Source organism: Rhincodon typus, chromosome 37 (assembly GCF_021869965.1).
Source record: "Rhincodon typus isolate 14 chromosome 37, sRhiTyp1.1, whole genome shotgun sequence".
NCBI lineage: Eukaryota > Metazoa > Chordata > Chondrichthyes > Orectolobiformes > Rhincodontidae > Rhincodon > Rhincodon typus.
Window position 1 is genome coordinate 19,142,721 of NC_063368.1, and position 17,656 is coordinate 19,160,376.

General features: G+C 42.1%; 1 protein-coding gene across 1 annotated transcript in view; it reads left to right on the forward strand.

Moving 5' to 3' along the window:
* Positions 1 to 17,656, forward strand: part of LOC109937710 (trinucleotide repeat-containing gene 6B protein-like) — a 35,717-nt gene that overhangs the window by 11,342 nt on the left and 6,719 nt on the right. The window contains exons 2-4 of the mRNA XM_048617378.1: positions 831 to 852; positions 9,985 to 10,323; positions 11,713 to 14,103. Coding sequence (XP_048473335.1) covers positions 831 to 852; positions 9,985 to 10,323; positions 11,713 to 14,103 — 2,752 coding nt within the window. The remainder of the gene's footprint in view (positions 1 to 830; positions 853 to 9,984; positions 10,324 to 11,712; positions 14,104 to 17,656) is intronic.

Consider the following 17,656-nt stretch of genomic DNA (forward strand, 5'->3'; position numbering starts at 1 on the left):
TGGCTTTCACGACAACAAGACATAGTGGTACTAATCACGATCTCCATTGACACTTTACCTTCTGCAGTTTTGTTTACACACATCATCAGTTTGCTAAAAAATCAGGGTCCTGTGAAAGCAAAGTATATTTAAGTGACCCCTGCTGTATCTGTGAACTTAAACAAACCCAGTGACAACCTTGGAGCTGGCTCTGCAAGTTTGTCTTGTACGTTATCAGTGTATGTTTGGTAACGAGCCGCTTGCTTCTTTAGTGAACTGTCCATTGGGTGAAGACTGTTTTGCATAGCTGTCTTGAAGCTAATAATTTGGCAGTTGAATGAATAACTAGGAACTCTAATTCTGTAGTGTCATTACCGAGGCATATCTATCCTGTTTTACCTCTGGCAACTGACTGCTCTCAGGTTTTGGCATTTTGGCAGCCACCATATGCCACCTTACAAATTTTGAATTTTCAATTTGGTCGCATTCCCCTTGGACCTGCTAAAGGCTGATACAGAAAATTTATGCTTTTTCAGTGCAGGGGAAATAAAAGCAACTAGTTATATGTCTTCATTAACTGAGCACCAGGGCTAACAAATCTAGTTTCCACTAGTTGGCAAATTAGCTGAACTCTGGTAACTGTCAAAAATTAACTATCCAGTGGTGGCTAAAGACTGCAATGATGCATAGCTCTCTTTCTCCCCCTTCCACTCCCAGACCTGGCCTGGTATAAAGAATATTGTTGAGTCAATATGGAATTGATGATTTTTGAGGCAGATTTGAATAAGATCCTGCTGCTGATGTAGATTTGTCACTTGGAACCAATACCAAACTTTTTTTTTCTGTTTCAGGTTACAGAACAAAAAACCAAAGGTAAGGGACCTTTTTGCCTTTTCCACAATGTTCAAACAATGTATTTTTGTTTACATTGATGTGTATGTATATGTATGTGCATAAATACAAATTGAAAAAATATATCTATAAATAAGCACACCATGCATTGGAGTGAATGAAAAACAACCTAACTAAACTAAGTCCTTAAGCATATATAGGAACTGTCATGTTTAAACTATTCTGGACACTGTTGGAACCTCCCTCTGTATTCTGCTGGTTTCCGTCCCATTTCCCAGGTGCGCGCAATGAGTGATTCTAAAGAGTGTATGCGGCTAAATCAAAATTTAATGATCGGACAAATTGTCTACTAAACCTCGAAGCTACAGAGTTGTGTTTTCCTTGTCTGAACCAATCTATTTGGAATTCTGTAATGTAAACGTTCTAAAGTTTCACTTCTTTTAAAAGTAGTGTTCCTTGGGACTGAAATGAGGGAATTTTGCTTCTAGCGAGGAATTATTGCCAAATTTCTGGCATGTCACATGACCATCAGAGGGCGCCATTGCAACACCTTTACATTTGAAACAAGCATGGATGTGGTTGATTACCTAGTTGCAGTTGAGTTGACTACAGTGAGACCTGTATTTTTGGCTTTGGCGCAGTGAAGGAGTTAGGGCCCCAGGTGCGAGTAACATTTGGCAAGAGTGTACTGTTTATGAAAAACACTGCAAGGTTCTTTTTGAAAAGAGGAGGCCAAATATCTCCCTTGAAGGAACTCTCTTTATTTAGAAGCTGTCAGACTTCCAATATCTAAGCTGCACATTATTCTTGCGTGACCTACACAAACTGCAATGCTGTGTTTTGATTCTGGATCTAGGCATCCGTGAATTCTGTCCTTTTTTTAAACATACGCATTTGTACAAACAATATTAAAAAGCTGTCAGGAGCGAAGATATCTTTACTATGAGAAAAGAAACAGTGTTGGCCACTTGTCTCAATTATTTCATCCACCTTTACTTGGAGTTCGCCTTGTACCTGAGATTCTAACCTAATGAATTATTGGTCTCCTGGATCTTAAGAACCTTCCTTAGGATGTAGGAGAGGTATTTAACGGTTTTATTCCTGACTTGGGAACACTTTTTCATCTTATGCCAAAGTCAAAAAAAGTAGCAAATTTGTAACAGTGTGCAAGGTTGCACTTCTTTTAGGTTGGATCTGAGAGTTATTTCTTGGTCTTTTCATAAATAACTAAGAGATAAAAGTAAAGCTGTATTACCAGGTTGAGAGTTTAAAAAGATGTATATTTTAAACCCTATGAAACCAAATATGTGCAATTATCAGGTGCCCAGAAAGTAAAATAATGGCATGTAAAATTTCAAGTAAACAATCTTTGTTTGTAATACTAGCCATATTGTTTAATGCCTGCAGTTGACCACTGTCCCACATCAGTGAACGAAGCACAGCTGCACAGTGTTACTTTAACACTTGAAACAGTATCAAAGATCAGTCTGCCCTCGTTATGACAAACGCTGTTGATATAAACTGTTCCCTTGGTCTTAGCTGAAAATCTGTCATAGTCAGCAGAGAACAGCTTGAATCTCAAGATGATAAACTACCTGGCCTTTAATGGGTAGGCTTGACTGTGTTGTGGTTTGCAGTGAGAATTGTTAGCAACCACGGTGACTTATCCCATATAAACAAATGTAATCGGTTTATGAAGAATAAATTAAAATATCAAACACTGAAAATCTGAAATAAAATCAGAAACCAGAATAGATCAGTCATTGTCTGAGAGAAAAACAGTAGGTGTGCTGATGAATCTTCTAGCTAGGGCTTTTTGCTGGCAGTGATTGTGGGACCCTGCATCACTTTGATCTCTCCACTTTCTTTCTTGGAAGCTTGCAGACTTACGGTGTATTCCTTTTCTTAACTGTGATTCCAGCAACTGTGCAACAGTGCATGAGCTAAAACCGAATTCTCCCTTTTTCCTTGCGAGCCTTTAAATTACCTACTGTGAAACCTGCAAACTTTACATAAACAGCTGTGTACTATGGCACTTGCTGACTGGGATTCTGTTACAGTTGAGGATTTTGTGCTTTATTTCTCCCACTCTTTTACCCATTACACTTTCCTCTTTGCTAGTTCAAGCTGAGACACTTCTCCCCTCCTACCTTCCTCAATCCATTTTTCTTTAATTCATTCAAGGGATTTATGGTGTGTGTTGCTGCCTGGGCCAATGTTTTATTGTCTGACCCCAGTTACCTTTTGAGAGGTGTTGGTGAGCTGCCTTTTTGGACAGCTGCCAGTCCATTTGATGGCTGGAATTTTAAGGAATTAAGCTATGGTGATGCCTTTGAATGTCAAAGGGTGATGGTTAGATTCTATCTTAATTGAAGTTGATTGTTGCATGGCACTTGTGTGGCAAAAGTATTACTTGCCACTTGTCAACCCAATTCCAGATATTGACCAGGTCTTAGTTTTTGGACGTGGACTGCTTAAGTCACTGAGTGAATGGTGTGTGATCATAAGTGACAATCCTCACTTCAGACCTTATAATGAAGGGAAAGTCATTGAAGCAGCATGACAGTTGATTGAAGAATGTTAGGCCTAGGGCACTACTGTGAGGATGTCTTGGAGCTGAAATGGCTGATTTCCGCCCCCCCCAAAAAAAAACTGCAACCATTTTTTTTGTGCCAGGTATGACTGCAATCAATGGAGGATTTCTGCTTTGATTCCCATTGACTGCTAGGACTGCTTGATGCCGCACAGTCAGATGTGGTCTTGATGTTGAGGGCAGTCATTCTCATTTGCTTCTAGATTTCAACTTTTTTTGGTCCACCTTTTGAACGAAGGTCGTAAGGAGTTTAGGAACTGATTGGCCCTGACTAAACTTAAACTGCGTGTGAGTGAGCAGGTTGATGCTGAGCAACTGCTGTTTAGTAGCACTGTTGATGATGCATATTCCATCTTTTTACTGATAGTGTAGGCTGATGGGGCACTGACTGACCAGGTTGCATTTGTCCTCTGTTTTGTGTACAGGTCATTAGTGGAGCAATTTTTCACTTTAGGTAGATGCTGGTGTTGTAACTGTACTGGAACAGCTTGGCTCAGGGCATATCATGTTTTGGAACACTACTTCAACGCTGTTGCTAGGGCCTATAGCCTTTGCAGTATCTCACATTTCCTCAGCTATTTCTTGCTATCATGTGAAGTGTATTAAATTGGCAAGGATTGGTGTCTCTGATACTAGGAATCTCTGGAGATGGATCCTTAACTTGACACTTCTGCCTCACGAGTATTGCAAATCCTTCAGCCTTATCTTTTGTACTAATATGCTGGCTTCCCCCATTATTGTTTGTGGACCCTCTTTTGGTGAGTTGTTTAATTGCCCATTGTCAGTCACAGTTGGATGTGACAGGACTGCAGGGTGTAGATCTAATCTATTAATGTGGAATTGTATGGCCTTGTCTGTATCACTTGTTGCTTGTGCTCTTTTGCCTGCAAGTTAGTCCATTTTGTGCCTTCCTTTCATTTTTAGGTATGCATGGTGCTGCTCCTGACATGCTCTCCTGCACCTTTCATTGAACCAGGGTTGATGACCTTCCGTAGTAAAATAAAGGACTGCAGATGTTGGAGATATAAAATATAAACAGAAATTGCTGGCGAAACACAGCAGGTGTGGCAACATCAGTGGGGAGAAAAGCAGTGGAGAAGTAAACGTTTCGAGTCTGGTGACACTGTTGAACTGATAACAGCTAGTAAAAAGGGGTATTTATGCTGAAGACGAGGCTGGGGGTTGGAGGCGAAGCCCAGTGAGAGAGATAAGAGGTAGATAGGCAGGTAGGAGGCCAGGACAAAAGAGAAGCTGAATAAGTAATGATGAGAGCAGAGAATAGGATAGAATGGGTTGGCTGTGCTAAAAACCACCCATGTCATCGCTTTTCTAAAAAAAAATTGGAAGGACAGATTCATGATCCCCAAGCCTCTGGGGCTCAACATTGAGTTCAGTAATTTTAGAGCCTGATTCCATCTCTTTATAAACCCACCCCCTACCACCTGTTCCTGTCTTGATATGGATTGCTTTTCATCACAACTCATTCTCTCCTCCTCTCAGCTCTAAATATCACATTCAGCTTCTCTTCTGTCTTGTCCAATTATCAATAACTCGCTCTCCCCACAGATGCTGCAAGGCTTGCTGGCTTCTGCCAGCAAATTAAAACTGAACGAACTGCAGATGCTGTAAATTGGGAACAAAAACAGAAGTTGCAGGAAAAGCTCAGCAAGTCTGGCAGCATCTGTGAAGAAAAAAATCAGGGTTAACACTTCGGGTCCGGTGACCCTCCTCAGAAGAAAGGGCCGCCGGACCCGAAATGTTAACCCTGATCCTTTTCTACACAGATGCAACCAGACTTGCTGAGCTATTCCAGCAACTTCTGTTTTATTTCCAGCAGTTTGTTTATAATTCCCTACCATGATAGTGGGTAATATGATGTGCAAAAGGTTTGCAGATTGTATTGGAGTACATTTGTGTTGCAGGTGATGGCCCAGAGCTCATGGATGCCCAGCCTTGTGTTGCTGAATCAGTTTGAAATCAGTCCCACTTAATCTAGTTGTGAGGTGTTACAACATGATGCAAGGTATTCAGTGTGAAGACAGGACTTTATCTCCAGAAGGACTGTGCAGTGGAAACCCTTCCAATTTTGTTGTGGACAGTTGCATCTTTGGCAGGCAGCTTGGTCAAGATAAGGCCAAGTATATTTTTCCCTCCTGTTACCCTCACCACCTGCTACAGATCCAGTCTAACAGCCTTGTTCTTTGGGGCTTGACCAGCTCGGTCAGTAATGGTGCTACTGGGCCACTCTTGGTGATGAACATTGAAATCTCCTACCCAAAGTACATTCTGCACCCTTGACATTGTCTATGATTCCTCCAAGTGGTGGAGGAGTACTGATTCATCAGCTGAGGGCCGGGGAGTGGTACTTGGTAATCAGCATGAAGGTTCTTTGCCCATGTGTGACATGAGACTCCATGAGGTCTGGAGCTGCATTTCCCCCTAATTTAGTTTCTACTATGTGGACTGCAAAGTCCATGCAAAGCAGCAACTTCCACATGTGGAAGTCAAGGCAACAGAACGTCAATCAGTGTGAGCTGGATCACAAAGTGGCCATGCAGCACGTAGGTCAAGTTGACCTAGAGTTTATGTCAAGGACTCCTGGGGTAATTCCCTCTGACTGTATACCACTCCGCTGTCACTTCTACATCTATCCTGATGGGACAGGGCATACTAAGAGATGATGGAGTTGCAAAGTTTGGTAGAGTATTTGATAAGGGGAAGAGTGTGTGGCCCCTTTATAAAATGATGTTTTTTCCAGGCGTGGAGATTTAAAAAAGAGTCTGCAGGCAACAGCGGATGCACAGAATTCTTGAAATTGAAACACTATCAGAATGGCTATACTGTTAGCAGGCAAAGCAGCATTTTCACTAAGACAACAGGCTTTTGAATTTAGCCAACTAATTTAAATCAGGCCTAGATAACAAAATCCAATTGAATTTAAATCTGATGGTTTTGACAACCTAGGACCTATCCTTCTATAAGAAATTAATAGATCATCAAGGGTATAAAAGAAGATGGCGTTTGAAAATTGGTGTGACTGTCACCTGTCATCTGCCAAAAGAACAGCTCTCAGCTATAAAAAAGAAAATCATTGGCTCTCTCACAATTCTCTAAGCCCTCAGAAAATCATCATCCAAACTAAAGATACAGCAGCACTCTTAGCTAATATTCCTGCCACAAGAATTCGACAGAGAAAGGCGCTCCTGACTGGAGAACAGCGGAGAAGGCGAAGAACATTCCGGAAGACTTATCCTGATTGTAATTTTGAGAGATTAAGTTTTAATTTATTTTTCTTATTACTTTGGTTTATATAAGTGGGGCTTGTGTTTATTGGAGCAGCATACCATTAGATTTTCGCTTTATTCGGGAATAGTTAGTAGTTAAGGGGGAATTGTTTGGTTTGTTAGTAGTTCTGTTAATTTGTTTACTGTTAGAGTTAAATAAATTGCTCATTAATTTATAAAGTCGGTTTCAGGGATTTCTTTCGCTTAACCAATCCTTTATAACCGATTTGGCAGGGGGTGAGAGGCAGGTTGTGCTACTTTGCACACTTCCTTCAACAGATTACAAGGCGAGGTGAGCTTCTCTGGGTGTTTTGGTTTTAGTTATCAGAGGTGGGGGGGCAGGGTCAACCTTCCCTCCGTAACAGATGGTCTTGTCTGAGACATAGTCTGTAATATTATAATTCCATAAGTATGAGTGTCTGACTAGCCTGTGAGACAGCTTTTTATATTTTGCCACTTGTCATCAGATGTTGGTAAGGATGATTTTGAAGCATTCACTGGACTGGATTTGCTGTTGTCTGAGAGTCATAAGGCCCATAGTAGAGGGAAAAGGTCCTTCAGCCCTTTGAGTCTGTGCTGGTCAAAAACAATCACCTAACTATTCTAATTAGTTTTTCCAGCAGTTTGCCCATATCCATGTTTGCCTTGGCTTGCAAGTGTACGTCTAAATACTACTAAAATATTGAGTTCTGCCTCCACAACTCTTGTAGGCAGTGAGTTCGAGATTGCCACCACCCTCTAAGAGCAAAAAATATTTCCCCACATCCCCTCTAACCTCTTGTCTTAAATCTATACCTCCTTGTTATTGATCCCACCACCAAGGGTTGTTGATATCAGATGATCTGTTTTTCTTGAGACTTTTCGCAGTTGATGATAACAGAATTGCTTGTTGGACCACTCTAGAAGGCAGTTAAGAGTCATTCACATTGCTGAGAGTCTTGAGTCAGCAGTACAGCAAATTTGCTTCCCTAAAGGGCATTAATGAACCACATTATTTTCTTTGGAAATTGATGGTGGTTTCATGGTGATCATGAGACTTTTAATTCCAGATTATTATTGAAATTTATTTTCCACACTCTAGTGGGATTTGAACTCAGATCCTTAGAACATTACCTGGGTTTCTAGAATGCTGTCATACCTCCAACTGAATTTGAACTGGCTAAATGTGGATATGCCTTTTGAAATATGGAGCTATTGCTGCAAGGGAGGGGCCAGGGTTACTGGACAAAAGTTTCTGTAACGCTGTTGTACAACTTGAGATTGATTCAGAATGATGTTAATTAAAGGCATGGGGGCAGCTCTTCACCATTACCGTGAATGGAAAAAAAGGATGTTTACAAAAATTAAAAGGAAACAGTAATTGCTGGAAATTTGAGAGAGAAACAAAATTGTCAATATAGTGTCAATCAGTGATGGAATAGAAGAGAATTTTGTTCCCTTTTGAGGCACTGGCTGATTTCTGTGCATTTTCGCCCCTTTTGAGTATTCTCAGCATTTGCTGACTTACGTCCAAATGCCATCTTTATGCCGTCAAGCTCTGCAACATCTGAATTAATGCTGTGGTATTATGACCATTTTGAATTTCAACCTATATTCTGAAATCTCATGGGGGAAAAAGAACAATCAATCGATTATAAAGTGGTTTGCCCTCTTTGAGTGCTATTGATAACAAGGCTTGCACTTTGTCTCAAATTGATCTCATTTTTTATGGTTGTGGCTGCTAATCCATAAATTGTTTGCCCAAATGGATCACTTTGACATCTTGTTAGGCAGCATTTAGCAGAATGAAGCCACTGGAACTCTTTCCTCCTTTGCTCTTAACTGTTACATTATTGTAAGTATTTTACACAATTCTTTTTTGAATGACTTAGACTTGTTTCAATACATGTTCTCCACATCACACACCATAGTGAGTACCTGTTCAAAGTGGTACAAGAATTATAAAGAAACGCAGCCAGAATAAAGTACCGTGAAAACCTGAAATCAGAAGTGAAAATATTGGAAATACTCTGGTCTGGCAATCTTGCAGTTGCATTTCACTGGTTTGTCTACTCAAACGTTTAGTGTCTTGGCTAGACTAATAGCCTTGATGAAGTTTTAATTTAAGCACTTTCATAGCTTTGAGTTATGTACTAAACTTAAAATGGCCATTTACAGAGTTTGTGGAGACCAGCTTGAAGGTATAGCACAGAGCACCTCCAGAACTCGCAGGCTATTCCTGAAGTATAGTGACTGTTGCAGACTTCAGTTACTTTTCATGTAGAAAACACCCAAAACATTAAAATGAGATACATGACCAGTTTACCTAATTTGATGTAGGTGAGAGATGAATGTTTTTTCTAATCAATGAGGTACTTTTGAAATTTATCATTTGGATGTAACGTTCGGTAAGTGATTGATAAAGTCTCCACTTCTTCAGTTCTACCATAGAACATTTTACCCCCACTTGAGCAGATTGACGGCACCTTAATTTAGTGTCATATCAGAAAGGCTGTGCTTCTGGCAGTACAGCACTCTGTCAGTACTCTGAAGTTTTGGTCTAGATTGTGTACTCAAATCTTGAAGTGAGATATCCGTGATTTGGAAATGCCAGTGTTGGACTGGATACTTCACCTGATAACGGAGCAGCGCTCTGAAAGCTTATGATTTCGAATAAACCTGTTGGACTATATAACCTGGTGTCAAATTTATGCCGAATGAAAGCTGTAGATTCTGGAAGCCTTCAGGTTAATCAGCATTTGTGAAGAGAGAAACTGAGTGTTTTGGATTTCTGACCTTTGCATCATTACTGGAAAAGGTTAGAGATGTTAAGGGTTTTAAGCAAATACAGGCGTGGGGTTTGAGGGAGAAGATGAGGGGGTGAGGCTGTTGGAATGGAAGGCAGCTGAATTAAAGCACAAGATGCAACTGGAACAAGTGTAGAAATAAGATTTGTGTAGTATGTAGCTGCCTTTAGATTACCCTTTTGTTTCCTCCTAAGTGTTTTTCACAATTTCAAATTCTGTAATACTTTAGGAGGTTTTATTTAATACCAGTGGACCCATCAATGTTAACTTGTTATCTGCGTTGCTATGAGGTGGCTCTTTGTCAATTGCCTCCTTCATGAATAAAATTTTAATTCAATAAGCCAGCTGCATAATGTCTTTATATTTCATCATGTTAGATAAAACATGAATGGTTTGCAAAATACAACAAAAATTAAACAAATCTTCCCTCTACTTTTGTGTCTGGAAATTGTTTCCTAATTACTAATTGGTCTGTATTTTATTTCCCTAGTGCCCGAAGCGACGAAGCCAAGCCTAAGCCAGCCTCCAACTGCCACCCCAGTTGGCAGCGTTCCAACACCAGCCGGCAACGGTGGTAACAATGCCAAAAGGGCGGTGGCCACCAACGGCCAGCCACAGAACGCCGCCCGCTATCTGCCCCGTGAGGTGCCTCCTCGATTTCGCCAGCACGAGCACAAAGTGTTACTAAAACGTGGTCAGCCCCCTCCACCTTCCTGTGGGCTTCTTGGAGGTGGGGCGGGGCCTCCTGGGTTGCCAGGATCAAACCCTGGCACTGCACAACCATTGACGCAGCCCAGCTGTCCACTGCAGCACGGCAGTACACCAGTGGGTAAGTAACATTCCTTTCACAGGCAATCTAAAACAAAAGCCTGTACCAATGGAAAAGATGAATTTAGATTTCTTTTCAGGATTATTTCTTTACTAGTTCTCCATTTGCAAAATGACCACTCTTGTCATGTCTTAAGACACTGTGTGAAGCCGCCTTGTTTAATTCCATTAGGCTGCTCATGTTATTTTCAGAGTGTGATCATAGGATGAGAGAGCAATTTAAATACTTAATTCATAGAACAAGCTTGGTTCCCTCATCTGATGGGATTGCGACTGATGCACCAGGGGGTGGAAACCAGTAAAGCTTTCGAAGCCCAGGTCGTATTTGCTCATCTCATGATGTTTTCAAAAAACAACATATACACTAATCTTGTAGAATTATTCTGTCCTCGAGGTGAGGGTTGCCCTTTTTTTGGTGTACAACTCTACAGTAACTGGTTGTCGTTCAGTTTTTTACTGAAATAACTATTTTTTAAACAAAATACTTCAGGCTATTTGACAGAGACATCATTGCAAGCAAGTCTGAGCCTATTCTCCGCTAATGCACATTCCTCCAGCAAAAGTCACTGAATACTACCAAAGAACCTTAAGTTGGCTAGTAATTATGAATGGAGAAAAGGAAAAAAATTTGCTTCCATGAACACTGAGGCCATTTGTGGCAACATCTGTATGCCCCAGCTGCTGACCTTGTCTACGTGGAGTGAACACTACAGAGTGCAGAAAGCTAGCTAATGACTATGTAGTCTCCATAACTCAGTGCAGCTCCAGACTATGTCCTTGTCTTATTTACCCATTGGGGTAATTTGCACTTTTTAAAATAAGGTTTTTTAGGAACACTGAGATATTTCATCTTCCTGCTTTTCGAATTTTAAGACTTCATGTTTTCATGTGGTTATTGCTGTTTATTGCTCATCCCTAATAACTCTAGAACTGAGTTGTTTGCGAGGCCATTTCAGTGTAGTTAAGAATCAGATCCAGGCCGAATCAGATCCAGGCCAGATCAGGAAGGAACAAATTTATTTCCCTATAGGGCTTTAATGAACCACAGGAGTTTTTGCAACATTAATAGTTTGATAGTCACCATTACCATAGCTTTCAATTTCCAAATTAGTTGAAATTAAATTCTACCTGCTGCTGTGATTTAGACTAGTGAATTAGTAGACCAGTGATATTAACACTGTGGTACCATTTACTCTTTAAACATCTGGAGGAAATTGTATATTTTACTATTACCCCTCTTCTTTACATTGCCAATGCTAAAATATTAAATATTGTTTGAGTATCAGTGAGAAATGAGTTTGAAAATTCCTTCCGAGTATAGACTTGTTCAAATTTTATAAAAGTTTTTCCCCTAAGTGGACACACATTCATATTTTGCTCCTTTTTATAGACGCAAACCCTGGGGGTGCTGGTTCAAATTATGCAAATTCTGCTTGGGGTTCTGGATCGTCCAGCACTGACCTCAACCACGGCTGGGATAAGTTAATCGTAGACGGGTCTGATATGGAGGCTTGGCCTTGCATCACAGGCAGAGACTCTGAGTCGGCTTCGGAACACGTAGACAACGAAGGTGCCTCAAACCTTGGCTCAGAGAAGAGCCTGCCACCAGGAAGTGGCGCTGCCAGGAGCTGCAAAGGAGCTGCAAACCAGTTTGCTGCTGGGAGCGGAAAGAATGAATGTAAATTGGGGGCCTGGAACATGGGCCTCGTGCCTAAACCCAGTCACGCATCTTCCATCTCTTCGGAGAGCAAAGACGGACTTAGCAATTGGAAAAACTTGAGCAATCCTGATGGAGCTGGCCTTGGGTTGACCTTGAACCCAAATATCAATCCATCGGCCTGGCCAGTGTTGGGTCAGGAGGGCAATTCTGGAAAAGGGACTTTGGAGACTGATGTTTCAAGCTCCAGTGCACAACTCAGTGCAGTAGGTCAAAGCCCTAGGGATCAGGATGGTACTTCTGCAAGCGCCTGGGCAAATAAGTCAAAAACGGAAAATGCGGGTGTTACATGGAATGCTTCTGTTGGAGAACAGCCTCAAGCTCTTAACACTGATGGACCAAATAATGGCGACACTAACTCTTTGAATGCAAGCTCACAGAGCACCGGGAACCCTTTGCAAAATAAGGGAGTGTCTGATACAACAGGAAATGGGACCTGGAACATGCCATTAGGAATGGGTTTGGGAAACCCCTTGGTATTGAATCAATCTGTGAGCACTGAAGCCTCATCCGAAGGCAGTATTAAAGGAACTATGGAGGGACGGGGAACTGGGGGATCTTGGAATACAGTTTGGGGGTCTTCTGGAACTGATTCAATTTCTGGACAAAATGGTACAGGAGCTGATGGCAATAGTGGACGCAATGGTGATGATACAGCAAAGGCTGGCTCTGGTATGAAACAGTTACTGGTGAATAGATCAAGAACTGAATCATGGGACAGTAATAGTGGATCTTGGGACTCTGAGGCACAAGACCCCAACAAATCAAAAAATTGGGGCAAAGGGAACAGAACAGCATCAGGTGGTGCTCAGGGTTTGTGGGGGCAACAGCCAGGGACTGATAATCGCTCGGAAGGGGAATGGGGTGGCACTCCTAATGAACAGAATTGTGGCACAGGCGGATGGGACAATCACAGGGTAAATCCCCTCCCAGAAAACCAAGTAGACAACTCCCAAAATTCCAACTGGGTGAAGGCCTCTAGTTCCACTGGGAGTGATTCTGGTAGTCGAGGCAACAACAAAAGGGGAGGCTCAGAAAACCACCCAGGAGGACGGCGCTTAAACAAGACTGATCCTCTTGATCAAGAGGAGGTAATACAGTCTGTAATAAGTAGGTCTGATCTGGACCCTAGAGTGTTGTCAAATACTGGGTGGGGTCAAACTCAGATTAAGCAGAACACAGTGTGGGATGTACAGGAGTCACCGAGGAATGAGAGGCGCACTGACAGAGGAACAGAAGGGTGGGAGAGCACCACCACTCAGAGCACTAACTCAGGGGGCTGGGGTGAAGCACCCAGTCAAAGCAGTCACTGCAACTCTGGGTGGGGAGATGCTCCACAGTCTTCAAGTATGGAGTCTGAGAGTCCAAGTGGATGGGTGGACCCAAAAAACAGTCAAGGCTGGGTAGGTGGGACACCAGAAGAGAAGGCGCCAACATGGAATGATGCGCCTAGAATCAAAGAACCTGGTTGGGGTGCAAGACAGCAACCAACTCAAGGTTGGTCGCCCAGCAGTGGTTGGGGTGATGGAAGTGGGCAACCAGCTGAACAACCAAAAGCAGGTGGATGGGACAATTCAAACTCCAGGTGGGGTGACAGTGGGCGTAGTGAAGTAGGATCTTGGGGTGGTAGTAACTCTAATTCAAACCAGAGAAGTGGGTGGGAGGATCCAACAAGACACCAGGGTTGGGGTGAGCCATCAAAAACAGCCACCACTAATTGGAATAAACAACAGGATGTCTCTGGCTCTTGGGGCACAACCTCTACAGGGAGCCGGCAATCAGGACCTGGCTGGGGCTCAGCCTCTGTGCCACCTGCACCCATCCCAGTTGTGCCAAAGGAGGAAGAACCTACTGGATGGGAAGAACCTTCACCACAGTCCATCTCTCGAAAGATGGAGATCGATGATGGCACCTCAGCCTGGGGTGATCCCAACAGCTACAACTATAAGAATGTGAATCTGTGGGACAAGAACTCCCAAAGTGAGAGCTCTGGAAGTGGACCGGTGCCACGGGAGCAGAATGCATCCGGTGTGGTTACAGGACGAGGTTCCACGTCAAGTTCTGGTAAGATGCTTGGTTATTTGTGCAATGCTCAGTTTGATATAGGAGTATGTACAGACATAAAAACTGTTAATTTGTATCATCAGTTTACGAAGTACTAAGTTGTATAGTCCCAGTGTTTATGTGGATTAAGTGATAATTTGGCGAAGGTGCAGAAGCTTGGTCAGAATTCCCGTGTCTGATCTTTATCCAAATGCTTTCTTTGAAATGTTCATCTATGTAGGTTATAGAGCGGGGGCAGGACCAGCATTAGCTGGAGTGCCCTTTTTGAGTGAATAGTCTGCTGGTACTTGTTATCAGACTTGCAAGAAGTGTGATTATCTGGATATGATACTGGAGAACTGTCAGCAACTGTAGGACCATTTTGCAGTGCAGAGAAGAGAGCAAAAATAACACATCGTTTAAATGTTAACATTTCTTTCTTCAACATGAATTACGTTTCTAAATACTTTCTCATGATAACTGAGGAATGGGAAGAGACTGCGGTACTAAACTTAATTTCCGTTCAAAATCATCATTATCTACTTGGGCTTTAGTGTGATGAGTCTTGAGATCCTTTGCACAATGAGCCATGTATATCAGGGATCTCCCCCAGTTGCAAAAGTAGTTGATGTGAAATCTAATATTTGGACTAGGAAGATTCTCAGTTTGAACCATGCCTTGCTCCGAGTTGATGCATTTTTCCCAGTGCAGTCACTGCTGCAGTGTGATTTGCCTCAGTGTCCTTGGTCCACTGAAGAGAAATTTTGGCACTATAATCCATGACCTCCACTTGGAAATGCGTTGAGTGGGAATTATGTGTCAGAATGGTCACTGCATATTATCTGATGTGAAGGATATCAGATTCGGTCTGCTACTCCCAAAAACTTTCAGGAGAGAGCATTAACTTGATGTTGTGGGCCCTCTGTTTAAGAATTTATTGCCAGTGAAGAAATAATGCAGCAATGAAATTCGAAAAGCTGAAAATTCCAGAGTTATTGACAAAGGTCAATTATTTTTCATCTCAACTTGCCCTAATTTCGAGCCTACACATCACCAACTGATTTAGGTACTCAATCACAGAACTCATCAAACATATTCCAATGGATAATGGTACAAGATTTCAGAATGTTGATTGGTTTTACAAGCTCTCACTTACACCTTTGACCAGTTACATTACCCAACTAATCATTTCTGCACTTTATCAACTCTGACTGTTTGTTTATATTTAATCTGTTGCCCCTGTGTATCAATTTCAGCTGCCATCTTAAAATCATAGAACACAGCACAGTACAGGCCCTTCGGCCCACGATGTTGTGCTGACCTATTATCCTACTAAGATCAATCTACCCTGCATACCCTACATTTTACTATCTTCCATGTGCCTATCCAAGTCTATAAAAGTCTCTCTTAAAAGTCTGTAAAGTATCTGACCCCACTACCACTGCCAGCAGCGCATCCCACGTGCCCACCACTCTGTGAAGAACCTACCTCTGATACCTCCCCTATACCTTCCCCTAATCGCCTTAAAATAATGCCCCCTCGTAATAGTAATTCTGCCCTGGGAAAAAGTCTCTGACTATTCATTCTATCTATGCTTCTCATCATCTTGTATACCTCTATCAAGTCACCTCTCATCCTACTTTGCTCCAATGAAAAAAGCCCTAGCTCCCTCAAACTTTCCTCATAAGACCTGCCCTCCAGTCCAGGCAGCATCCTGGTAAATCTCCTCTGCACCCTCTCTAAAGCTTCCACATCTTGCCTATAATGAGGTGATCAGATTTCAAGTGTGGTCTAACCAGAGCTTTATAGAGCCTCAGCATAACCTCACGGCTCTTAAACTCAATTCCCCTGCCAATGAAAGCCAACACACCATACGCCTTCTTTACAACCCTATCAACTTGGGTAGCAACTTTGAGGTATCTATGGATGTGGACCCCAAGATCCCTCTGTTCCTCCACACCGCCGAGAATCCTGCCATGAACCCTGTATTTTTCATTCAAATTCAGTCTTCTAAAATGAATCACTTCACACTTTTCTGGGTTGAATTCCATCTGCCACTTCTTTGCCCAGCTCTGCATCCTGTCAATGTCCCGTTGCAACCTACAACAGCTCTCCACGCTGTCCACAAGTCCACCAACCTTCATTTTCGAGCTTTTGATAAAAAGGTCATCATAATGGATTACCTGCTTCCTTGACAGCTGTTACACACACCTCGCAGTGATGGGGTGCTCTCCTAATTTTCTGATAGTCAAAAGTTGTTAATTTGCCATGTGCCCTGTACTCTGGAGAAAAATGCTTTTACCTTGTGAGTATTGCATTCTTCTGCATCTTCTGTCCTTTCTTTGAATTGAGTTACTGCCTGTCAAGAGATATTGGCAGCAGGTGCAGACTGATGGTAGGAAGTCTAAGTTGCCATCTAGACACAGACAGAGATCTCTTTGTGTTCTGCAGACTTTGCTCCTGTTGCTAGGAAGGGAATCTTTGGATTGTTTCGAGGTTTCAGTTTTACAACCTTTCATAACAACACTAGTCTCGAGCCAAAGTGCATGTTTTCCATAAACTGTTTTTAACTAAAATCTTTAAGTTGAGTCAAGTCTGTGTCATTTGACAGTTTGCTCAGAGTTTGCATAAAGCTCTATCAAATTATTTCCGATCTCTTTAGTTTATGAAAGCTTTGTAATGATCTTTAGTAATATGGCTTACTTTCTCAGTTGTAGTCACCTGATATTCTCTCTACGGTGCTTATAACCTTTGAGGTTCAAAACATCCACCACCCTTGATTTTGGTTTTGTTTATTAAGATCCTGTCAGTTAATGTGCCTACGTCTGATGTAACAACACTATTGCAAAACTGAACCTTTTTGGTGCATGCGGCCCTGGCTATTGGATTCCTGAATTTTGCCATTCTGCAGCAATTGAAGCCCCGTTAAAACGAGAGGGTTGCAACTAAGCCTTTACCATACATGATATGCTCACTGCTTCCTCTATAGCATTCTTTTCTCTGCAGATGCCACATTGTCTTGAATGTGGTATCATAGACGCTAACCACTCTTGTCATTCTCGTTGATTGCCCCTGAGCTTTGAGGATGATGTCTGTTCAGATAGCTGAATCTCTCAACTCTGCAAAATGTCCAGTCCATCAAAATTAATTTTGCAGAAGTTTGTCTAAATAAAATTGCTTGCCATCTTTATGGTAGCTTGTGCAAATGTCTGTTCCTCAGTTAATGAGCCTGTATTTATCAATGGGTTTTGCAGTGAAGACATCGCCTGCTTCTGCCTGATCTTCACATATTTTACCAGCAGATTCAACAAGCCGATGAACTAGAGGAAGAAACTAGACAAGTTCTGTAGGTGAGGGGATAGTAGGAAAAGCAGATGCTGGAGAATCCGAGACAACAAGGTGCAGAACTGAATGAACACAGCAGGCCAAGCAGCATCATAGGAGCAGAAAGGCTGGCGTTTCGGGCCGAGACACTTCATCAGAAATGGGGGAGGGGAAGGGGGTTCTGAAGTAAATAGGGAGAGAGGGGGAGGCGGATAGAAGATGGATAGAGGAGAGGATAGGTGGAGAGGAA